Source organism: Pleurodeles waltl, chromosome 4_2, assembly GCF_031143425.1.
Source record: "Pleurodeles waltl isolate 20211129_DDA chromosome 4_2, aPleWal1.hap1.20221129, whole genome shotgun sequence".
NCBI classification, from domain to species: domain Eukaryota; kingdom Metazoa; phylum Chordata; class Amphibia; order Caudata; family Salamandridae; genus Pleurodeles; species Pleurodeles waltl.
This window is the reverse complement of record NC_090443.1, coordinates 474,766,953-474,792,703: the sequence shown is the minus strand read 5'-3', so window position 1 is coordinate 474,792,703 and position 25,751 is coordinate 474,766,953. Positions and strand designations below refer to the sequence as shown.

Here is a 25,751-nt window from a genome sequence, read left to right as displayed (position 1 = left end):
CTGCAAGTTTGGCTTCACTCATGTCAACACGGATGCTGGGTTTTCAGTATCTGTAAGCTATACAAAAGGGAGGACTGAGTGCTGATCTCCAGCACATATAAAGAGCCTTGTGGGGGGATCCTCCTTAGAAAGGCTCAGGAAAGAGAGTAAGAAGTGAAGAACCAATATGTTTTTCCAGCAAACTATTGAGTACCTACAGCGAGACCACTGTATACTTCCAGTAAACCCTCACAAAGACCATAGCAGGCCCTTGAGTAGATCCTGAGATATCCTTGCACAGCCCATAAATACCTTCCATAGCCTGTGCATGACCCTCACATTGCCATGAACAGACCATCATACGGCAGAACCTTAAATTTTCAGAAGCAACTCGTGTAACTGGTAAAACACCTTCCCTAAAACCAGGCAGCCCTTCATAGCCCTCTGCAGCCACTCACGAAGTCCAAAACAGACTCCTACGCCCTCCTGCAGGTCCTTATACAGGACACAACAGGCCCGCATGAGGCTGACATAGACCCATAGACCCTTACACTGACAAAACCAAACCACCATCAAGTCCTAAACAGACCCTCATTTTGATGCTAAATGTTCTTATGCTTTTGTGTGAGACTAATTCAGTGCCCATGACTTTTACACAACCTTTAGAAAATCTTTATGTAACCTTTGCTGACCCCACTTAGTTTTAATAGACCCTCACATAGTCTCTAAACGACCTTCACAGAAACAGAACCAAACTTTATATAGTACACAACAGCCACTAACCTGAATCCCCACTGCCATTACATTGTACCTGCAAGACCGTCACTTACCCCCAAAAGACCCTCACGTAGACCTTAAACATTCCGTACACAGCCCTAAGAGCCCTCTGTTATCAGTGCCCTTGGCATTTATTATCCTCTCTCTTTGTGCAAGGGCATTGTCATCTCACTATTCATGCAGCTGTTCTCTGTGCTTCCCCCTCTTCATGTGTTGATGCCTTCTGCAGGTCCATGTATTGTCAGTGTTGTCATTTCTGCATCAGTGTCCTCTCAGTGTCAATATCTTTTCTGTGCCTAGCATGTTTCTGTGTCCATTTTCCTGTCCTGTCCATCTTGATGTCTTCGCTGTGTCGAAGTCCTCTTTATTCTGGTGTCCTCCTCATCTTGATGTCCTTTACAGACCAGTCTCGGTGTCTGTATTCCGTGTGCCATGCTGTATCCTCTCCACATTGATGTTCTCTTATCTTTCATACCCATCCCGTGTCCATGTTATCCCTGTGTTCAAGTCTTCCAAGTACTATTTTCAGTGTTCTGTGTCAGCGTCTTCTCCAGAGGCAGGGCCATGCCGTCTCGACTTTGATACCCTTTTCACATTGAAGTCCCTTTTTGTTGATATCCTCTCTGTGTTGATGTTCTTTGTGTACTAATGTTCTCTTTGAAACTATGTTCTCCAGGCATCAGTATCCTCTCTGGCTCGGTGTCAGTTGCCTCACCATGCACCCTCCTTGTGGAGGTCTTCAGTGTCAGTGTTGTCACCGTGACCCACAGTGTCCTTGTTGATGTCTTCTCCGCATTAGCACCCATTCTGTATCAATAACTTCTTATCTAAGTTCACTCAGGATACACACCCTTTCTAGATTGAAATCCTCTTTCTGTTGATGTCCTTTCTGTTGACATCCCCTTTGTGCTGAAATCCACTCTGTGTCCTCTCCGCATCAATGTCTCTCCCATGTTGATACCCTCTTTGTGCCAATGTCCCTGTCTTCACTGATTTGATGCCCTGTTTTTGCTCATGTCATCTTAGTATCTGTGTTCTCTCATCGTGGATGCCCTTTCTGCATCATTGCTTTCCCTGCAGTGTCCTTTACACACCTGAGTCATGCGGTGCTCAGTTTTTTAATTAGTTAAGCAAATGCAAGACCAGTGTTTACATCAACATTTCTACGTAAGTGACAGGTAGACATGTATTCTATCACAATGGTCAGCAGTATTTATTGTTCCTTCTAAAATCCACATGCCAACTGTAGGAAGTTGGCTCTGTATGCACTATTTCAAAGTAAGGAATAGTATGCACAGAGTCCAAGGGTTCCCCTTAGAGGTAAGATAGTGGCAAAAAGAGATAATTCTAATGCTCTATTTTGTGGTAGTGTGGTCGAGCAGTAGGCTAATCAAAGGAGTAGTGTTAAGCATTTGTTGTACACACACAGGCAATAAATGAGGAACACACACTCAGAGACAATTCCAGGCCAATAGTATAGAAAAATATATTTTCTTAGTTAATTTTAAGAACCACAGGTTCAAGATTTACATGTAATACTTCAAATGAAAGGTATTGCAGGTAGGTATTTTAGGAACTTTGAATTAGCAAAATAGCATATACAGTTTTCACATAAATTACATATAGCTATTTTAAAACTAGACAGTGCAATTTTCAACAGTTCCTGGGGGAGGTAAGTGTTTGTTAGTTTTTGCAGGTAAGTAAACCACCTATGGGGTTCAGGTTTGGGTCCAAGGTAGCCCACCGTTGGGGGTTCAGAGCAACCCCAAAGTTACCACACCAGCAGCTCAGGGCCGGTCAGGTGCAGAGGTCAAAGTGGTGCCCAAAACGCATAGGCTTCAATGGAGAAGGGGGTGCCCCGGTTCCAGTCTGCCAGCAGGTAAGTACCCGCGTCTTCGGAGGGCAGACCAAGGGGGTTTTGTAGGGCACCGGGGGGGACACAAGTCCACACAGAAAGTACACCCTCAGCGGCACGGGGGCGGCCGGGTGCAGTGTGCAAAGAAGCGTTGGGTTTTCAATAGAAAGCAATGGGAGACCAAGGGGTCTCTTCAGCGATGCTGGCAGGCAAGGGGGGGGGGCTCCTCGGGGTAGCCACCACCTGGGCAAGGGAGAGGGCCACCTGGGGGTCGCTCCTGCACTGGAGGTCGGATCCTTCAGGTCCTGGGGGCTGCGGATGCAGTGCCTTTACCAGGTGTCTGGTCTTTGAAGCAGGCAGTCGCAGTCAGGGGGGAGCCTCGGGATTCCCTCTGCAGGCGTCGCTGTAGGGGTTCAGGGGGGTCAACTCTGGCTACTCACGGTCTCGCAGTCGCCGGGGAGTCCTCCCTGAAGTGATCGTTCTCCACAAGTGGAGCTGGGGGCGTCGGGTGCAGAGTGCCAAGTCTTACGCTTCCGGCGGGAAACGTGTGTTGTTTCAAAGTTGCTTCTTTGTTGCAAAGTTGCAGTCTTTGGTGAACAGAGCCGCTGTCCTCGGGAGTTCTTGGTCCTTCTAGATGCAGGGCAGTCCTCTGAGGCTTCAGAGGTCGCTGGTCCCTGTGGAAAGCGTCGCTGGAGCAGTGTCTTTAGAAGTGGGGAGACAGGCCGGTAGAGCTGGGGCTAAAGCAGTTAGTGTCTCCGTCTTCTCTGCAGGGCTTTTCAGCTTAGCAGTCCTCTTCTTCTTAGGTTGCAGGAATCTATCTTGCTGTGTTCTGGGAGCCCCTAAATACTCAATTTAGGGGGGTGTTTAGGTCTGGGAGGGCAGTAGCCAATGACTACTAGCCCTGAGGGTGGCTACACCCTCTTTGTGCCTCCTCCCTGAGGAGAGGGGGGCACATCCCTAATCCTATTGGGGGAATCCTCCATCTGCAAGATGGAGGATTTCTAAAAGTCAGAGTCACCTCAGCTCAGGACACCTTAGGGGCTGTCCTGACTGGCCAGTGACTCCTCCTTGTTTTTCTCATTATCTCTCCTGGACTTGCCGCCAAAAGTGGGGGCTGTGTCCAGGGGGCGGGCATCTCCACTAGCTGGAGTGCCCTGGGGCATTGTAACACGAAGCCTGAGCCTTTGAGGCTCACTACTAGGTGTTACAGTTCCTGCAGGGGGGAGGTGTGAAGCACCTCCACCCAGAGCAGGCTTTTGTTTCTGTCCTCAGAGAGCACAAAGGCCCTCACCACATGGGGTCAGAAACTCGTCTCACTGCAGCAGGCTGGCACAGACCAGTCAGTCCTGCACTGAACAATTGGGTAAAATACAGGGGGCATCTCTAAGATGCCCTCTGTGTGCATTTTTTAATAAATCCAACACTGGCATCAGTGTGGGTTTATTATTCTGAGAAGTTCGATACTAAACTTCCCAGTATTCAGTGTAGCCATTATGGAGCTGTGGAGTTCGTTTTTGACAGACTCCCAGACCATATACTCTTATGGCTACCCTGCACTTACAATGTCTAAGGTTTTGCTTAGACACTGTAGGGGCATAGTGCTCATGAACCTATGCCCTCACCTGTGGTATAGTGCACCCTGCCTTAGGGCTGTAAGGCCTGTTAGAGGGGTGACTTACCTATGCCATAGGCAGTGGGAGTGCCATGTCGACTTAGTCATTTTCTCCCCACCAGCACACACAAGCTGGCAAGCAGTGTCTGTGCTGAGTGAGGGGTCCCTAGGGTGGAATAAGACATGCTGCAGCCCTTAGAGACCTTCCCTGGCATCAGGGCCCTTGGTACCAGGGGTACCAGTTACAAGGGACTTACCTGGGTGCCAGGGTTGTGCCAATTGGGGAAACAATGGTACATTTTAGGTGAAAGAACACTGGTGCTGGGGCCTGGTTAGCAGGGTCCCAGCACACTTCTCAGTCAAGTCAGCATCAGTATCAGGCAAAAAGTGGGGGGTAATTGCAACAGGGAGCCATTTCCTTACACCAACCAATAAGCAGCTGTTGGGAGAAATTGCTTTCTTATAAAAAGATTTATTTAGCTCTTTGAGCCATGTCATATTAACATTTTCACCAAAACGGTGCTTCCCCTCATTGGTATATCATAGTAGGAATGGTGCTTAGGAGATGTCTTCATTTTGATTGAAAACTGATACCTCTGAAAGCGTGGATGGCGGATGCAGAGCATGGCTGGAGGCGTCCCAATCCTCTTGCCTTACAGAGACACTGATTAGCTAGGAAATCGTTACTGTTCCCCAGTAGGCAAGACCACCACTGTTGGCATTGGCCATGGTAATGAAAGTCCTGATTAGCCCCAGCACGTGGCCCTGGCATCAATTATCAGACACCCCTGGAAGGAGGAACCGCTGTGTACCTCACTCTTCAGCTGAAAATAGCAGTGCTGAAAAGGGCAGGCCATGACTGTGTATTTGTCAGCCCTTGGCTCTCAGCGTCATGGCGCTTTGCCCAGGAACAGCCCTCAGGAATGTCTTGTGCCTAGATGATGCCAACTCAACTTCCCAACTCCATGACTTTGGCTGACCTTCAAGCCTTTTTGCCTTGTATGTTTAATTTCAGCAACACCTTCACTCGTGTGTTACCCATTTTCGTTAGAATAACTATATATACTGGGTTCTTCGTAGCCAACTTCTCTTTGAGTTCCATAACCTCCTTGCCAATATCTAAAATTGTTTCTGATGGCGTGATAACATTGACAAGTTCTTTTAGCGTACAATAGATTTGAACTGACCTTTGGAGCTTAAATTGGCGCTAAGTAGAAAAAAAACTAATCAGAAATTTAGAACAATTAAAATAATGATTCCAATATGATGAATGCTTGAAGTAACTTTTCATAGAATATATTCTAGAACACACTTATTATAAAGACAACGTGGGAGGGAAGGGATGACACCCGCAATAACATGACTGAAAGGGATAAAATATAGACAGTACAAAATAGTCTTATCACTGTGCTGGTCTAAAAGAGGCCATAGGCTCTTCTCGCTTTTGTTAGTTATTGGCTGTATCTCAGTTAACCCGATTTACGAGTAGAACTCAAGAATCTTTAAAACATGCTCTCTTGTATTTTTTTCGAGAGCTAAATGTTTGTATTACAGAATTGAAAGAAATAGTTCTCCTGCTAGTTCTCCTGCTTCTTCCATATTGGAATTAAAGAAAGTGTAGTTGCTAGGCGGTGTTACTTGCTTTATAATCAATAACCTTCAACATTTTCTCCTCCACTTCCTGTTCTTATAACACAAAATGATTCTGATTGTGTGGGATATTTTATGGATTGTTCTTCAGCTTCTACCATGGGGTCCCGAGGGATCTGCCTTTTAATATCTAGCTGAGCTTGTGTTCTCTTTTTTTAACCATGTTATTTAATGTGATTTTCACCTCCTGTATTTCTAATAAATCTACGTTTTGGTGACTTCAGAATTTCAGTGATTTTGGGTTCTTGATCTCGAGACTTCTTTGAATGTAGATGTCTTCCGTCAGATTCCCCTCTATTCCTGCTATTTCATATTTTGAGAATCTCTGTCTTTCAGTCAAATTGTGATTGTCTGATTTTCTCTCATCGATAGACCGCAATCAATCAGTCTTCTAACTCAGGTCTCTTAATCTGGATTGAAGGCCCTTGGAGTATAAGAAAAGAGATGAAGAGATATGATAAGAGACATTTATACACTAATGGGTGGGAAAACAATGTAGTATGTTAAAAGTAGAAAAGCAGGGTGGTAAAGACTTATGCCTTGTATGTGACCTTGGAGGAGATAGATACATTAGAGTTATTTATACACTTCAGAGTATAAATATTCCAAAGAGGTGGGTATATCCCAGAAGCAGTGGTGGTCATAAAGGCAGCCTTGGGGCATTTGTAAATGGTGTAATAGTCATTTAAGAATGAAGACAGTGCTGGAGACTATGAAGAACCTTAAGTGTAAAAACGTTGTGTGTGTAAATGATTTTTATACATTTTTTGCTTCTTCATCTTTTTCTCTTTGTCCCAGTTCCCTCTATGCCCAGCCCTGGAAGTAGCTCACGGAATGTGTTTTTCTGTGTGACGCATTTATTACGTGTTCATTGAGTTTCACTAGCTCCAGGCTGTACATTGTCCCAGTCAAATGCAATGTCAAAATCTGAGCCCTTCTTTCTGACCAGCAGCGGGGTGGGAGCAGGGACTGAATCACTTATTGGTCGATAAGTCTCTGCTGACCTTATTCACGCGCCTCTCACATATATGCAGGCCGATGGGAGGCTGCTGAGCTGACATAGCTCATTGCTGGGAATGGTGTCTGCTGGACTCTTGATACGAGTACCCCCCTTCCTGTGGTATTGTGCTGACAGGGCCTTCATGCATGTGGAGTGGTGGTGGGAGGAACCATCTGCATGTGAAGGGGTGGCAGAAGGAACTATCTGAATTTGGAGGGATGCTGGCTACACCTTCCAGCAGGTGGAGAGAAGTTGGCTGAACCTCACTGTTTGGTGAATGCCATGTACATGACATATCTGTTTGTTGAAGGGTTCTAACATCTGAAAGACTTCTATATTAAACCTCTGCATGTTGTGTGGTGATAGTCATAACTCTCAGTGTCTTAAATGGTGCTGGTAGGACCTTCTGTGCTTATTTGGCGAGGGTACCTCTCTGTAGGCATATGGGTCGCCCTGGCAAGTACCTGTATGTGATGGGAGGATAGACGTGTCTCCCTGCTTATGGAGTGTTGTGGGTCATACCTGCCCTGACTGTTGAAGAGTTTTGCTTAGACCCCACATGCTTCTTGAGTGGTGGTAGCTAGATTTCTTTGCATGTTAAGGGGTTCCGGTAGTTGTGTTGTCATACACAAATGCTAAAGCATTTTGCACTCGCCACTTAATGGAAAACCAGCAACAAAGTTATAAATGCAGAGGACAGACACCTGGAAGAGCAGTGACAGACCTGGAGCTGATGAAGAGTCCGAAGTGTGCCGGTGGTGGAAATAGGTGGACTATACGGAAACCGTGACATTTTTCTGGTTTCAGTATATATCTATAAAGGGTGGTGACATCAGAGGGACGGACAGGGTCTACAGGATAAAATAGACCATGGCTTAGTTTTCTGTATAGGGTTGTGAGCTCAGACTATTTCCAAACAGGTAGAGAGCTACCTGGAATCGCCACCTGAGTTTCGCAGTTGAAAATCGCTGCTGCCCACGCCTTTGCGTAGCTTGCTGCCATGCTCATTCCAAACTAACTTGACACTGGTGAAACTGAAAGTTGAGACACAACATGGAGGCAGAAGCCATTGTGCAGCCTCACACCCACGTTTCCTGACACATTTGTCCTTGCTTACCTCCTGACGCAGGCAGATTGTAATTGGATTTATATAGTGCTTACTACCCCTGTTGAGGCATTGCAGTGCTTTACAACGAGTAGCATGCTACTCCGGAACCCAGGATTAGTGGTTATTCTAATGATTATTGTTGGTTAACGCGACTAGTAATGTGCTCTCAAGAAAAAATTGCATGCATTGCATTTGTGATATATTGAAACCAGGTAGGTGTGATTATTAGTGGAAGCTATGTGGTTTCAGGTGAATAGTTGGTGAGATTGACAGGCTGGCAGAGATTAGGTGATGTTAGATTGCAGGGGAAGTTTAAAGAGAAGAGGTTGTGATCGGTTGTGATCTATCAAATAATGTATCAGACAAAGTGCAGAATAAGGATATGATGCAGGCAGACATGAGACTGAGAGGAAGCTATGCTCAGGAAGATGCCGAGGGTGGAAAGTAAGAAGAAGGTCACTCTGAAGAAAGAAAGTACATCAAGGTAAGTTTTTCATGCAGTGTTTTAGGAGAACAGTGGGAGAAGGCTGTCTGAGATTGCAAGCAATCAGAGGATGTAATGTAAGGTGTTGAAAGCAACAGCATTATACATAGTGCCACAAACGGAGCAGACAGCTTAAACATGTGATTCTGAGTGTACACATCATTTAAATATTGAAGGACCTAGACTTTTGTGCACCAAGCCTAGGACAGCCTTAAAAAAACGGTGGCCCTCATTATGACCTTGGTGGGCGGCTTCAGCCGCCCGCCAAGATCTGACCGTCGGGCGGCCGCCAATGCGGCCGCACTCCCGCCGTGGTCATTATGAGATCCCCGCTGGGCCGGCGGGGATCTCGGCCGCAACACAGGAGCCGGCTCCAAATGGACCTGGCGGTGTTGCGGCCCTGCGACGGGTGCAGTTGCACCCGTCGCGCTTTTCACTGTCTGCATAGCAGTCAGTGAAAAGCTGCATGGGGCCCTGTCAGGGGGCCCCTGCACTGCCCATGCCAGTGGTATGGGCAGTGCAGGGGCCCCCAGGGGCCCCGTGACTCCCCGTACTGCCAGCCTTTTCAAACCGCCAGGAAAAGGCTGGCGGTCGGGGACTCGTAATCCCACCACGGGGCAATGCGATCACGGCGCTTCCGCCGCAGTCAAAATACCCAGGATTGCACCGCCAGCCTGTTGGCGGTGCACTCGCCAAAACAGCCCTGGCACTCTTTGACCGCCGGGGTTGTAATGACCCCCTAAGTCTGGAGTACTCCAACCTTGCTCAGGGTCAGTGCGCTGCACAAGGGGAGCTGACGCAGGTGAAGGAAAGGTTTTATTTAAAAGATCTTCCATCACTATTCTCTAAAATAACGTTTTTTTCACTCACTCACTAAATGGGGCCCTATTCCAGTTCCTGACTCCCCACTCCCACACACACCTTAATTTAATTTCCTCATGTGTGGCTACAATCACGTTGTGCTGCTCTCTGTCATTAGTGCTTTCTCAGCTTTTTCCATGACTTGGGTTCTTCCCACGATGCCTGCAGGTTTCCCAGTGACATATTTTTAGTGCTCTTGTCCTAGTTTCAGTTTAAGATTCCAGATGTCAGAAGATACTGCTCACAAGTTGACTTCAAAATTGTGAGTTTTTTTCCTATTGAAGATAGTGCTTTGTTAAATGGTCTCCCACAGGCGTTTTTCTAAACATCTGATTTTTGGCTCATAAGAAGGATCCCAGGAAGGTAGATTACTCTCTAGAGTCATTGCCTTCCCTTGGCCCCCTCCCTCTGTCACATCTGTTGTGCTGTGGAGCCAAGGACAATATGTCATGTTGCCCCTCAGAGACAGTAGAACACTTATGTCAGTATGTTTATGATGTGCAATAGTTTGCTAAAAGGACATCAGGGCTGTAGTATAAATAGGGCGCACTGGCCCTGTTTGCACCGTGGTGCACCTTCAGATCGGCATAGCATGCCCTGTTACTGAAAATGTGTGGCCCCGGGGCACACAAGGACTTGCGGTTGGCCTGGAGACAGCCGATTAGTGAAAGAGTATGCAGGGGGCACCCATTTGCCCTTGAAAGGAGGGACAGAGGTCCCCCTGTAAGCGGATGCAATGAGTCACTGCCCGCCACCAGCGGGGAATGACGGGGGTTGGGGAGGGTCCATGGGACCTCCTTCTCCTCTGCCAGAGGCATGCCTACAGGGGATGCACTGACTATAAGCCACTATTTTGTTGCACACCGTCATTGCACATTCTGAGGCCTCTTTGCCTCTGTGCCACATACATAATACAGCACAGGCGCAGAAGCAAAATGTTCCACTCATTTGCATGGGGCTGCATCTACCTGCAAGTAAGGGAGCTCCCCTTTAAGAATGTCTCCCGTGCTGTAAATGCACCAGTGCTATCTGTATTACACCTGGGTTAGAATGTGACCTGCCTCATGCATATTATTGAGGTAGGTTGCAAATATGTATATTATATTATATTATATTATATTGTATTATATTATATTATATTATATTATATTATATTATATTATATTATAATAAGATAGTAATTGTAATAGTATTTATATAGCGCTTACTACCCCTGGCGAGGCGTCAAAGCGCTTTTCGGCGAGTAGCACGCTACTCCGGAACCCAACAAGAATTAGTGATGGATTAGTATGGGGAAATATGAGTACAGTTTTAGTATTATTATGAGTTAATTTGAGCCGTGGATATGAGAGTTTGTTAGTTAGATTGACTGGAGTAATGGAGGGGTGGAGGAGGAAAGAAATCCATAAGTGTTAATTGGGAGTATATCCCTCATTTACTCATCCCAACGGCTTGGGATGAGTAAAGGGGGATGGCGGAGGGAAGAGTCTGTGGAAGGGTTAGGGAGATCATAGTAGCAGGGTGAGATAAATGAGGGCGAATTTAGTAGGGTTGTTTGGGAGGTCATGGTAGTAGAGTGAGGTTTGGTGAGTTAGATGTGGAAGTAGGGGGAAGAGCTTTGGCAGAGTTATTTAGGAGATGAAAGTAGTAGAATGGATTTGGGATGAGTCAGAGTGGAAATGGAGGATAGATTGATAGAGACATGAGATATGATGATGGGTAGATAAGTGTGATAAGATGAGAGCAGGGATTCATAGATATCTAGTATATAACAACCCACCCAGCGTGCAATGACCCACGAACATACCAAGCACAGAACAACATACACACATACATATATATATATATATATATATATATATATATATATATATTTATATATATATATATATATATATACATACACACATACACACACACATGAATACACACACATATGCACACATATATGTACATACAATACATAATTAGAACCATGGGTAAATATACTTAGTCAAACAGGTTTAAAGAGTATGTGTGTATTTTATTGTTATGACATAGTAGCAATACATATTTTCTAAAGAACTATACATAACTAGAACTAGACACATAATCAGAAAAAATATTTATCAACATAGGCATATGCAGTCCATAGTTGTTTTAATATGGTGGTTATGAAGGAAAGAGCCAACTCTTGAGTAGTTTTCTGAAGACAAGAAAGTTATCTGTGGCTCTTATAGTTGGGGGTAATGAATTCCATAGTTTGGCTGCTTGAACGTAGAAGGATGTACCACCTATAGTCTTTTTCTTGTATGGTGGTGTTCTAAGGCGGGGTGCCAATCTTGAGCGGAGGTTTCTTTTTTGGGATGTATTTGGTTATTTAGTTTCTGATAAAAAGTGGTCCTGTTCCATGTATAGCTTTGTGGGTGATACAAAGCAGCTTGAAAGTGCATCTTCTGGCAACGGGTAACCAGTGTAGTGCTCTCAAGGCAGGGGAGATGTGGGCTTGCGGCTTTACATGTAATAGTAGCCTGGCTGCGGAGTTCTGAATACGTTGTAGTTTTTTCATAATAGATAGAGATGATCCATGGTAGAGGCCATTGGCATAATCTAGTTTGGATAGTACAGGCGAGATAGTAGCTTGCACCTTGTGTGGAAATCCGAGGTGGGGGAAGATGCGTCGTAGAGTCTTCAAGGTGATGAAGCTTGTTCGTGCTAATTTGTCCACTTGGGCATTTATAGTTAGCTTGGAATCCATGGTGATTCCAAGGTTTTTAACTTCCTTGGCTAATTGAGGAGGTGGTCCGAGATCGTCAGGCCAGACGCACAGAGGGTCATAATTTTTCCAGTCACCACATATGAGTATTTCTGTTTTGGAGGTATTTAGTTTGAGATGGCTCTAGGTCATCCACTGATCAACGGCTCTGAGGCAACTGAAGATTTCTGAGTTTTCAATGTTTTTGGGGCATTCTAATTTAAGTAGTATTTGTGTGTCATCTGCATAATTGTAGCATGTGAGATGGAAATAATTTATCAGTTCTGGTAATGATATCATGTAGATGTTGAAAAGCAAAGGTGAGATGATTGATCCTTGGGGGACCCCTGCTTTTGTGAGGTAGGGTTTGGACGAGAAGGGGGGTGAGTAGATGATATTGGATCTTTTTTAAAGATAGGAAGTAATCCAGTCGGGAGTAGTCCCTTGTATGCCGGCTTCGTGGAGTCTTTGAATTAGGATGTCATGGTCAACCGTATCAACGGCAGCCGAGAGGTCCAAGAGAAGTAGTGCAACAACTTCATTGTGGTCGACTGTGTTTTTAAGATCATCCCGGATTGCTATGAGTGCCGATTCAGTGCCTCTTCCTGGGCGGAATCCAGTTTGGAAGTCTGAAAGTATAGAATTGTCTTCAATGAATTGTGACATCTCGGCGAATGCTGCTCTTTCTATTAATTTGCCCAGGAAAGGTCCATTGGTGATTGGTCTGTAGTTGTTGAGGACTTGCGGGTCTAGGTTTGTTTTCTTTAATAACAGTCATATGTATGCCTTTTTCAGGTCTACAGGAAAAGTTCCTGTAGTTAAAGAGTTGTTGATGATTCTTCTTACAGGTGTGGCAGCAGAAGTAGATAGAAGAATACTCTTTAAGATTTGTGGTGGACAAGGGTCAGAAGGGCAACCGGAAGGCCTGCTTGCTTTGACCAAATCCATAAATTCACCTTGGGATATTTGTTGGAAGGACTGTAGAGGCTGGGTTGGTTTATTCTTAGAGGGTATTTTAGGAAAGGGGCTGGTGCTGATGGTTTTCGTCTGTTTTAAATAGGAGTCCAATGTGTCTGCCTTGGTTGTGTAGTGAGTTGCCAATTTGTTTGTGAAATCTTGAGTAGTGGGATGACTTCCTTCCATGCATGTAGGTTTTCGAAATTCATTGAGATTTTTATAAAATTCCTTGGTTGTAGATTTAGCATTTTGAATTCTGTCTGAGTAGTACCTTTTTTTTTAGCTTTTTTGATTGATGATTTGTATAGTCTGTTAAGTTTGTGTAGCTGCAGTTAGTCTTGACTTTTGTTGTTTTGAGCCAGGTCCGCTGCAACTTTCTGATTTGTTGCTTTATCTTTTTAAGTTCTGTGTTTCTCCAAGGTGTTGGTTTTCTTTTGTCGTGTTTAGTTTTTCTGAGTGGTATTAGGATATCAAAAGCTTCCTGTAGCCACTCATAAATGTTTGGCACATAATTAATTGTATCTAGATCTGTGTTGGCTGTTAGTTGTGTTTCTAAGTCATCATAATTGAGTTTGCTCCATGGTCGTTAGGTGCATGTATGTAAGTAGTTGTGGGGTGTGTTGATTTGTTCAGTTTTATGTCGGAAATTTATCAAATGGTGGTCTGACCAAGTGATTGGCGTGATGCTATGAACAGTAACTAGTTCAGGCTAGGCAAAAATGACATCTAGGATGTGTCCAGCGATGTGTGTGGGATTGTGTACAATCTGATGTACGTTCAATGCGACTAGGCCAGTGGTGATAGCTTTTGGAATGGGCATATTGGGTTTGTCAAACCAAATGTTTAGATCCCCAAGAATGCATAGGTTGGAATATAGTGTAATAAGGTTTGAGACTGTATCTAGAAAAGAATCCGGGAATGTGGAGTTGTTAGGTGGAGGTCTGTAAAGGGGGAGAAAGTTACAGGAGGAAGTTGGAGTAGGGTGACATCTCGTGAGGAGGGCTTCACAACCTTGTATGGAAATGTTGTCTGTTTTCCAGAGGTTTATTGCCTGTTCGAATATAATAGCTAGTTCACCTCATCTCTTGCCGATACGATTTTGTGTGATGGTTTGATAGCCTGGGGGAAGGGCTTCGTGCAACACTGGGGCCATGTCATCTCCCAACCAGGATTCCGTTATGAATAGTAAGTCAGGTTGTGTATCTGTGAGCAGGTCGTAGATATGGTGCTTGGTTTTTTAGAGTGATTGAGAATTTATGAGCTGGCAGTTTAGAAAATGTGTGTTAGTGGTAGTGTTGTTTTGTTTAGGAGAAGAGTAAGTAGTATAATATGAGCTTGAAGCAGGAGTGTTGTTAGTTGTGATAACTGTGTGAGGCTCACCATAGTCTTGCTTTTCAATATAGTGTTCCTCTTCCAGAAGGTACAGAAACTTTTGTATGGTGTTATATGGCCTGTCATTGTATAGTATGATATGGTATGTCTTGTCACTGTATGGTGTGGTATGGCATGATATGGCATGGTATAGTATGGTACGATATGACTGGTCATTGTATTGTATAGTATTTTATGATATGGCCTGTCATTGTATAGTATAGTATCTCATGGCCTTTGTTGTTTTGTATGTTATGCCATTGCTTGTCATTGTATGGGATGGGCGGTGATTGTGCAGTATGGTATAGGCTGTGATTGTATAGTATGGTATGGCCTGGTAGTGTATTGTATGGTATGGTCATTTTTGTTACAATGTACAAACTAAGCTAAAGGCGGAAGCACATTAGGAGGAGCCCAACAAACAAAAAATTGCATTACAATATGTTATTTTTATACTGGAATGTTCTAGCCAACCAATAATCGTGCACACATAAACCAATTTAAAACATACCCTATTTTTTGCATAAAACATTTAGATCATACATCCTTTAAATCATGAAACATGTACCAAAAAAGCACTTGGTTACATACTAAATGAGTGACTACCTAATAGCAATGGAGCAAACCCCTTGATGCATTTTGAAATCATTGTTAAAAGTGATGCCAACAACCTGTGGCGTGCTGAGGGTGTTATGCTGCACCAAAGAGTAGAAGGGGAGAGGATAAATAGTAAAATGGAACAAACAGGAACATTAGAAATGTGCTGTGAAAACAACAGCAAAATCAGGAGCAACATAACCTAAAAACATATGCACTCTGCAAGTAGAACAAAAAAAGTACCTCAACTCAAGTGAGAAGCGGAAGGATACTTATCAAAAATAACAATCAGTGCTTGGGCCATGCTCCACAGAACCAGAGAAACAAAAAGCACTGACTAATCAGAACCCACGAAACATGAATGGCAATGAAGCCAAGGAATATTAAGTAATGGGCCAGCTTCAAGCCCATTTTTAGTTAACAAAATGTCTTGCAAGTGATAGAGCATTTGCTGTCTAAGGCGTGACCTAATAATTTTGCTTTTACATTTTGTCTGCTGCTTCAAAATTGTGGTATCTTTTATGTCTGAAAAACACCAAGCAAGCCATACAAAAATAATGTCTTAAAAAAAGCCAAAAACTTACATTTGATTTTGCAGTGGCGATATCCATTAAGAGTGGTTTAAATAAGCGCAATATTAGCAAGCATTGGCGAAGCCAGTAGGTCTCTCCTTGCTAATCTATTGTCTTTGCCTGTGCTTTTTGCAGATACTGTGCAGCATATGGAAAAAGCGAAATGCTGCACACTAGCATAATGACGCCATTTTGTTTTACTTACTAATCCAAAATGGTGGACACCAATTCTTAGATCAATAATTCAAAGAATGAAGAATTCTTAGCCAGAGGCCATTCTTTATCGTGGTGTAGCCAGGCAGCGAATTGCCTGCACAGACCCCTCACAAAATAAATGATAAAAACTAAGAAAAATGCACATAAGACTGACGACAAAGCCAAATAATGGTAAGCACCATTATTTCTAACATTAAAAGAGGAAGAAGTGAGTTTTTTGTTTCTCTTGGAGTGGGATGCGATAAATGTGTTGATGTGAATTTGTTGAGGCTCTTTTAAAAACTTTGACAATATTTTAGTTTAGGAAACTATACCTCGCCACACCCCTCCCCGAATTCATTATTAGCCTGGTGGCAATGATTCTTCTCTAGCACTTGGATGCCCATTAGTTAGATACCATGGCAATAGTGGTGATAATCCAACATCCCATTGAGGAACTACTGAAGATCTTGTTGCCATTAGGAAAGTTCATATAGAATGCCCAGTGACGTAATTGAATATTGTAAATACTGTGCATCCCCTAATCTATTTTTTTTTTTAAAGTGTAGACAGGTCTTTATTCTATTACAATAATAACTGTGGCCTTGGTTTAAAGCGTGGAATCACACTGATCTATATATATAAATAAACAATAAGAATGATGTAGTCACAGCGAACCCTTCTCATACAAGTTTATTGGGGCTTTAGCAGACATGCCTGCTAGTGCCTAATTTATGTATACCACTGTATCTGGCATCATCCACAATCCTTGCCAGGTCTGTAAAATTCTGGTACCAACGATGCCACGTTCACACTCCTACAAATGTGACAATTAGGACTCTTCCAGGTCACCCAAAGCTGTAGGCATGGCCTGGGTGCACTGGTAATATCTTTTTTTATGTATATTGAATTGCTGAAAACTCTGTTGATGAGTTCTGTTTGAAAATGGACTGACGTGGTGGTGAACTTATCAAAATATGTGCCAGTGTTAAGAAATCACTGCCAGTGCTGAGCACTGGCAAACACTAATACAATTTGAGCACTGCTGCCAGTGTAGAAAACAATTTCACCATGTGAGAGGAGGGCGGATGCTCTCAGCAGCTTTCTGCTGAAAGTGGCCTTGAGCAGCAACAGAAAGGGCGCTGAACTGGGGAGGGTGCAAAACCCTTATTGGTCTTTAAGGATGCATAGCCTCCAACACATGAGCTGGAAAGGCGATGCCCTCCGTAGGGATTTATAGCTCACTATGTAATACCAACTCTTTACGGGCTGCCCTTGTGAAGGCAGCAGATGTTCTGTGCCACATGGTGGCGCATTAAGAGTTGGCAGATCTGGCTTAAGCTCCACCCACACATGTTCATTAGTACGTAAGGTCTCCCCATATCCAGTGATAAATGAGAACTCTGGGAGATTACTGGGGGATGCTCGCTTGGGATGCTGGGTTCTGATTGGTCTATCTCTTTCACTTAAAATTAAATCAGTAGTTGGCTGATGGTAATAGTGTTAACAAGTTCTAAACTAAGAAATGTTCCACTAATGGCAGTAGAAAAATATAGAAAAACTGTAGTTATGCTATGCAAGTGATTATAAATCATTATCAATTTTTACAGATTAACTTTATTGTGATTAACACTTTGTGCTCATATGGAAATTACACCCTAACCCTTATGGTCCTGGAGTATATCAGATGCATTTTTGTACATTTCATTGATTGTTTTAGCAAAGTACCTTTTCTCGTTTGCGCGCAGTTAAATAGTAAACTTAATTCGAGCTTGACGCTCTTGGGCCTGTGATTTCCACCATGTAGAATGCGTGGCTTAATTTCTCATGTCTGTCCTCTTTTGAATTTCTCTTAAATATGTGCATATCCCCTATTTACAATAAAGGCCCTATTTAGAGTTGGGTGTACAAGGTACTGAACCACAAACGTGACCGAGTACGCTGTTTGCCAACCAAATAGTCCCCTATTTAGGGTCATGAGGACTGCCAGCTTTCAGTCCACGGAGCCACTACCAAACAATTCGTAACTTGACGGGAACGCCATGATGTCAATTCCTATCAAGGCCCAGGGATTGCCGCTTAGCCAGAGATGGTAAATTTGTCAGACAATGGTCCATCATGGTTCCAGAAGTAATGTCCTCCACACCCTGATGGACTCTACTCCGTCAGCCAACCCTTTAACTTGCCCTTCATTACTTACTTTTAGACCGTGTAATGTATTCGTTATTTTTGATGGTCATAACTTAATTGCAGGCTACAGATATCAATGCAATTTGAGATATAGATGTACAAATGTTAATATATCCGTTTAAGAAAAATAAATGTGGAACTGGACGTATTATTCAATAAGCTATTGAAAGATGAAAAAAACAAATTTCTGAATAGTTTAAAACATTTATCCATTCACTTCAGTATATTAAGCGCTCTGCTTCAACTGTTAGTGCTGTCTAAATATCTTACACATATTTAAAGTGTGGGGCATTCTTCTGTATGTCGGAAAACATGCAATTTGTCCATTGCCGATTTTGCATGAAATGCCCCGTACTACTGCACCATTCACGAATTGTAATGCGAGAACAAGGTATGTAACTTTCCTACGTAAATATTTAAAGTATAGAGTAACACATGGAAAACGTAGACACGTATATGTATTTTAATATACATTTACTGTCTCCAAAATCTAGCTGTAACCTAGAGCTTTGGAAATCTGGGACTCAAAATTATGACATTAGCCCATTGGCTCCTGAACTTCACACTCGCAATACGTATGACGTTTGGTATACATTATTTTAAAATCTCATACTACAAACATTTTTAAGTTGATGTAGTAATTTTCCATCAATGGCAAAAAAAAGTCTGCCAGACAACATTCTCATTGTTGGCAATACCCCTGTTGCTGATTGTCTTTAAGTCTTTTCCACTTGTGAATAAGTGCCATGTGCGCTGTGTTTTGTTTGACGGGGGCAATGCACTGAGCCCTTCTACCATTACCCAGTCATACAGTCATCTTTTTATCCATGCTTGTCATTTGCACACTTCTTTCATCACTGATACTCCCGTTTCTTTCTGCTCATTGTGTAAGGAGATCGGTGGGCTAATGAAGAAATTAGATGCTTTTTTAAGCATTTGCACATTTCGAAGACCAGTAGGTCTGCCTGAGAGAAGGTTGCATTTCAGGGCAGGCAGGCCAGCACTTTAGGAAGGCCAACATGGGTGCATCAGATGTATTCACATTTCAAGCTTATGTTCACCTACAGAGAACAATCATTTTGACGTATAGCTCTGCTGTTTCTTGATTCCTTTATGGCAGTGGTTCCCAGACTTTTTTTTGACCCACAGCTCCCTTGGCCATGACCCCCCATTATGTTAGTTTTTTGGCAGATGGGGGATATAAGTCAGGCCTTGGAAGTACTTCCATTTTTCTCCCTGAAAATAATTGGGATGAAGCTCATGAAGGTATTATAATCATAAAGCCATAGCAATGATATTATCTGGATGAAACAAGCCTATATTTGCATGTTTAACTTTTAGTTTTACTAAACACTGAGAGTTTGAAAATAATGACTTTGGTGCTGCAATTACACGAGAGTTTTGGTTCAAGATCCTTTTGCTAGAGAATAACACTCTTAGAGGAATGCACTCGGGCACCTGATTGGATTGCATGTCTGCTGCAGTGATGTGTGTACTGTCTCTGGGTGGGGCCAGCTCTGCTCTCCCTCGCACTGAAGTCGCTACCGTGAGTACCAACGAGGCGCTTAATGATACACGATCATGTTAAAGCTGCAAGGGAAGACACCTGGAGGGCTGTAAACAAACATAGTATGTGCAGAAATAGAAAAACACGTGGTGAAAAAGGGCATAGAGAGTCTGCGCTAGGAAACCCCAGAACATTAAGGCTTTGGGGGGCTGCCTAGGCGGTAGTTTGTAACCTGCGAGTTAGCTCCTGTGCATGGTTTTCAAATATTTGAACATCCCCGTCCATTAGGTGGACGTGTTTCAGATTGTGTAAACGCTACACATCTGCGATGTACACAAGAAGAAGAATAGTTTCACAATGGAATTGCTAACAATATTAACCCTCCCTAGGTTACTCCACTGTTGTAGAGCTTGGTTTGGTGGACCCTGCACATTTGAGGGCACATTTAAAAGTCAGTGGCAGGCCCGTGCCTGGACAAACCAGGATCTGGGATGTTGACTCTTCCCTTTACCCTCCCTTTCTTCTCAGTTCACAAAGTCATGCAAACGTTACACATTGATCTGTGTGAGTTCAGTGGCGTTAAGTGGCCAGCGAATTGGACAACACTGGTCGTTCAAAGAAAGAAAATATTCAGTCAACATATGTGTAGATTTTTGCAAGTTATTTCCTGTGTTTTTTTTTTTAATGTCTTTGTGTTACTTTCCTCTCGCGCTCTGATGCAGATTTCTTGCACAGAACATTCCAGGAACGTGCAGGTGATAAATATAGCAGTCCCTCCTTGTTCACTAATGCCCCCTTTGTTAAATATTGTTTCAACGAAATTCATCACTTGTAGGAGAACCTGCCAATCCTATTAAGTCGCAAGGCATAGGCCGTGAAACACCACCAAGATGGCATGCTAACTTTGGCAGGCAGTCGTATGTGTGTGTGTGTGGGGGGGGGGGGGGTGCTGTGCTGATATGCAGCAGGGCACAAGCGTCCATCCAGTGGCTCTCAAACTGTGTGCTTGGTGCACTATGCCCCTGGCTAGTTTTGATGGTGCCCCAGGGTGACGACGCGCACCAACTGGAAACCACTGCTTTAATATTTAATGCTGCAATGTTAACATGAATGTCAATCATTTTTGTATAAAAAATAACTTTTGTGTATTCTGCCTTGTTGATTGGGAGTGGGGACGCAATCCTGACTCTGCTAACTATGAACCCCCATTTCAGGCACTGTGATCCACTAACCAGGTTTTCTCTCTTTGCAGCTTTGATCTTGAAAATGGCCCCTCACCCGGTCGAAGCCCCATCGACTCACAGGCAAGTCCAGGGTTGGTGCTCCATCCGAGCTTCCCTCAGAGCCAGCGGCGGGAGTCCTTCCTGTACCGCTCGGACAGTGACTACGACATGTCACCCAAGACCATGTCACGGAACTCCTCCATCACCAGCGATGTGTAAGTGTGCTTTTTCTTCCCTGCAAGGTTCTACTGCATGTTTATGTAGGGGGCTGCTGGACAATAATTGGGAGATTGCATATACCTCGTAACCCTGTAATTTAAAAGTCTGAGGGGCTGGGGCAGGAAGTTTACTGAGTGTAGTAAGGCCCTTTCCAGGAGTGGTTTGAAAATGTACAGCAAATCTTTGTATTTTGTTCTCTTCTTTTTAAAAGAAGGAATTGCCATCTCCGTAAAACTGCTAGCCCTGATTCCTTGAAACAGAACGTTCAGGCATTGTGAAAACAGAAAGTTGAATCTATGAATATAGTAACTTAAAATGACTTTAACCCCTTCGCTGCCAGGCCTTTTCCCCCTCCTGTGCCGAGCCTTTTTTTGGCTATTTGGAGAAGTTCGCGCTTAGGCCCTCATAACTTTTTGTTCACATAAGCTACCCATGCCAAATTTGCGTCCTTTTTTTCCAACATCCTAGGGATTCTAGAGGTACCCAGACTTTGTGGGTTCCCCAGAAGGAGGCCAAGAAATTAGCCAAAAAACAGTGAAAATTTCATTTTTTTAAAAAAATTTGGAAAAATGGGCTGCAGAAGAAGGCTCGTGGTTTTTTCCCTGAAAAGGGCATCAACAAAGGGTTTGCGGTGATAAAATCACCAGCTTCCCAGCTTTCAGGAACAGGCAGACTTGAATCAGAAAACCCAATTTTTCAACCCAATTTTGGCATTTTACTGGGACATACCCCATTTTTACGATTTTTTGTGCTTTCAGCCTCCTTCCAGTCAGTGACAGAAATGGGCATGAAACCAACGCTGGATCCCATAAACCGCAACATTTCTGAAAAGTAGACAAAATTCTGAATTCAGCAAGGGGTAATTTGTGTAGATCCTACAAGGGTTTCCTACAGAAAATAGCAACTGAAAAAGAAAAATATTGAAATTGAGGTGAAAAAAACATCAATTTTTCTCTAAGTTTTACTCTGTAACTTTTTCCTGCAATGTCAGATTTTCGAAAGCAATATACCGTTACGTCTGCTGGACTCTTCTGGTTGCGGGGATATATAGGGCTTGTAGGTTCATCAAGAACTCTAGGTACCCAGAGCCAATAAATGACCTGCACCCTGCAGTGGGTTTTCATTCTATGCCGGGTATACAGCAATTCATTTGCTGAAATATAAAGAGTAAAAAATAGCTATCAAGAAAACCTTTGTATTTCCAAAATGGGCACAAGATAAGGTGTTGAGAAGCAGTGGTTATTTGCACATCTCTGAATTCCGGGCTGCCCATACTAGCATGTGAATTACCGGGCATTTCTCAAATAGACGTCTTTTTTACACACTGTCTTACATTTGGAAGGGAAAAATGTAGAGAAAGACAAGGGGCAATAACACTTGTTTTGCTATTCTATGTTCCCCCAAGTCTCCCGATAAAAATGATACCTCACTTGTGTGGGTAGGCCTAGCGCCCGCGACAGGAAACGCACCAAAGCGCAACGTGGACACATCACAGAAAACAGACCTGTTTTTAGCAAAGTGCCTACCTGTAGATTTTGGCCTCTAGCTCAGCCGCCACCTAGGGAAACCTACCAAACCTGTGCATTTCTGAAAACTAGAGACCTAGGGGAATCCAAGATGGGGTGATTTGTGTGGCTCGGACCAGGTTCTGTTACCCAGAATCCTTTGCAAACCTCAAAATTTGGCTAAAAAAACACATGTTCCTCACATTTCTGTGGCAGAAAGTTCTGGAATCTGAGAGGAGCCACAAATTTCCTTCCACCCAGCGTTCCCCCACGTCTCCCGATAAAAATGATACCTCACTTGTGTGGGTAGGCCTAGCGCCCGCGACAGGAAACACCCCAAAGCGCAATGTGGACACATCACAGAAAACAGACCTGTTTTTAGCAAAGTGCCTACCTGTAGATTTTGGCCTCTAGCTCAGCCGCCACCTAGGGAAACCTACCAAACCTGTGCATTTCTGAAAACTAGAGACCTAGGGGAATCCAAGATGGGGTGATTTGTGTGGCTCGGACCAGGTTCTGTTACCCAGAATCCTTTGCAAAGCTCAAAAATTGGCTAAAAAAACACATGTTCCTCACATTTCTGTGGCAGAAAGTGCTGGAATCTGAGAGGAGCCACAAATGTCCTTCCACCCAGCGTTCCCCCACGTCTCCCGATAAAAATGATACCTCACATGTGTGGGTAGGCCTAGCGCCCGCGACAGGAAACGCCCCAAAGCGCAACGTGGACACATCACAGAAAACAGACCTGTTTTTAGCAAAGTGCCTACCTGTAGATTTTGGCCTCTAGCTCAGCCGCCACCTAGGGAAACCTACCAAACCTGTGCATTTCTGAAAACTAGATACCTAGGGGAATCCAAGATGGGGTGATTTGTGTGGCTCGGACCAGGTTCTGTTACCCAGAATCCTTTGCAAAGCTAAAAAATTGGCTAAAAAAACACATGTTCCTCACATTTCTGTGGCAGAAAGTTCTGGAATCTGAGAGGAGCCACAAATTTCCTTCCACCCAGCGTTCCCCCACGTCTCCCGATAAAAATGATACCTCACTTGTGTGGGTAGGCCTAGCGCCCGCGACAGGAAACGCCCCAAAGCGCAACGTGGGCACATCACAGAAAACAGACCTGTTTTTAGCAAAGTGCCTACCTGTAGATTTTGGCCTCTAGCTCAGCCGCCACCTAGGGAAACCTACCAAACCTGTGCATTTCTGAAAACTAGAGACCTAGGGGAATCCAAGGAGGGGTGACTGGCGGGGCTCGGACCAGGTTCTGTTACCCAGAATCCTTTGCAAACCTCATATTTTGGCTAAAAAAACGCATTTTCCTCACATTTGAGTGACAGAAAGTTCTGGAATCTGAGAGGAGCCACAAATTTCCTTCCACCCAGCGTTCCCCCAAGTCTCCCGATAAAAATGATACCTCACTTGCGTGGGTAGGCCTAGCGCCCGCGACAGGAAACGCCCCAAAGCGCAACGTGGACACCACCAAAATTTTGGAAGAAAACAGAGGTGTTTTTTGCGAAGTGACTACCTGCAGATTTTGGCCTCTAGCTCAGCCGGCACCTAGGGAAACCTACCAAACCTGTACATTTCTGAAAACTAGAGACCTAGGGGAATCCAAGGAGGGGTGACTGGCGGGGCTCGGACCAGGTTCTGTTACCCAGAATCCTTAGCAAAGCTCAAAAATTGGCTAAAAAAACACATGTTCCTCACATTTCTGTGGCAGAAAGTTCTGGAATCTGAGAGGAGCCACAAATTTCCTTCCACCCAGCGTTCCCCCACGTCTCCCGATAAAAATGATACCTCACTTGTGTGGGTAGGCCTAGCGCCCGCGACAGGAAACGCCCCAAAGCGCAACGTGGACACATCACAGAAAACAGACCTGTTTTTAGCAAAGTGCCTACCTGTAGATTTTGGCCTGTAGCTCAGCCGCCACCTAGGGAAACCTACCAAACCTGTGCATTTCTGAAAACTAGAGACCTAGGGGAATCCAAGGAGGGGTGACTGGCGGGGCTCGGACCAGGTTCTGTTACCCAGAATCCTTTGCAAAGCTCAAAAATTGGCTAAAAAAACACATGTTCCTCACATTTCTGTGGCAGAAAGTTCTGGAATCTGGGAGGAGCCACAAATTTCCTTCCACCCAGCGTTCCCCCAAGTCTCCCGATAAAAATGATACCTCACTTGCGTGGGTAGGCCTAGCGCCCGCGACAGGAAACGCCCCAAAGCGCAACGTGGACACCACCAAAATTTTGGAAGAAAACAGACCTGTTTTTAGCGAAGTGCCTACCTGTAGATTTTGGCCTGTAGCTCAGCCGCCACCTAGGGAAACCTACCAAACCTGTGCATTTCTGAAAACTAGAGACCTAGGGGAATCCATGGAGGGGTGACTGGCGGGGCTCGGACCAGGTTCTGTTACCCAGAATCCTTTGCAAAGCTCAAAAATTGGCTAAAAAAACACATGTTCCTCACATTTCTGTGGCAGAAAGTTCTGGAATCTGAGAGGAGCCACAAATTTCCTTCCACCCAGCGTTCCCCCACGTCTCCCGATAAAAATGATACCTCACTTGTGTGGGTAGGCCTAGCGCCCGCGACAGGAAACGCCCCAAAGCGCAACGTGGACACATCACAGAAAACAGACCTGTTTTTAGCAAAGTGCCTACCTGTAGATTTTGGCCTCTAGCTCAGCCGCCACCTAGGGAAACCTACCAAACCTGTGCATTTCTGAAAACTAGAGACCTAGGGGAATCCAAGGAGGGGTGACTGGCGGGGCTCGGACCAGGTTCTGTTACCCAGAATCCTTTGCAAAGCTCAAAAATTGGCTAAAAAAACACATGTTCCTCACATTTCTGTGGCAGAAAGTTCTGGAATCTGGGAGGAGCCACAAATTTCCTTCCACCCAGCGTTCCCCCAAGTCTCCCGATAAAAATGATACCTCACTTGCGTGGGTAGGCCTAGCGCCCGCGACAGGAAACGCCCCAAAGCGCAACGTGGACACCACCAAAATTTTGGAAGAAAACAGACCTGTTTTTAGCGAAGTGCCTACCTGTAGATTTTGGCCTGTAGCTCAGCCGCCACCTAGGGAAACCTACCAAACCTGTGCATTTCTGAAAACTAGAGACCTAGGGGAATCCAAGGAGGGGTGACTGGCGGGGCTCGGACCAGGTTCTGTTACCCAGAATCCTTTGCAAAGCTCAAAAATTGGCTAAAAAAACACATGTTCCTCACATTTCTGTGGCAGAAAGTTCTGGAATCTGAGAGGAGCCACAAATTTGATTCCACCCAGCGTTCCCCCACGTCTCCCGATAAAAATGATACCTCACTTGTGTGGGTAGGCCTAGCGCCCGCGACAGGAAACGCCCCAAA

The 25,751-nt window shown here is 44.3% G+C and overlaps 1 protein-coding gene across 3 annotated transcripts in view; it reads left to right on the top strand.

Moving 5' to 3' along the window:
- Window positions 1-25,751, top strand: part of PDE4A (phosphodiesterase 4A) — an 878,869-nt gene that overhangs the window by 610,629 nt on the left and 242,489 nt on the right. For all 3 annotated transcript variants that reach the window (XM_069231819.1, XM_069231820.1, XM_069231818.1), the window contains exon 2: window positions 20,702-20,887. In XM_069231819.1, coding sequence (XP_069087920.1) covers window positions 20,702-20,887 — 186 coding nt within the window. The remainder of the gene's footprint in view (window positions 1-20,701; window positions 20,888-25,751) is intronic.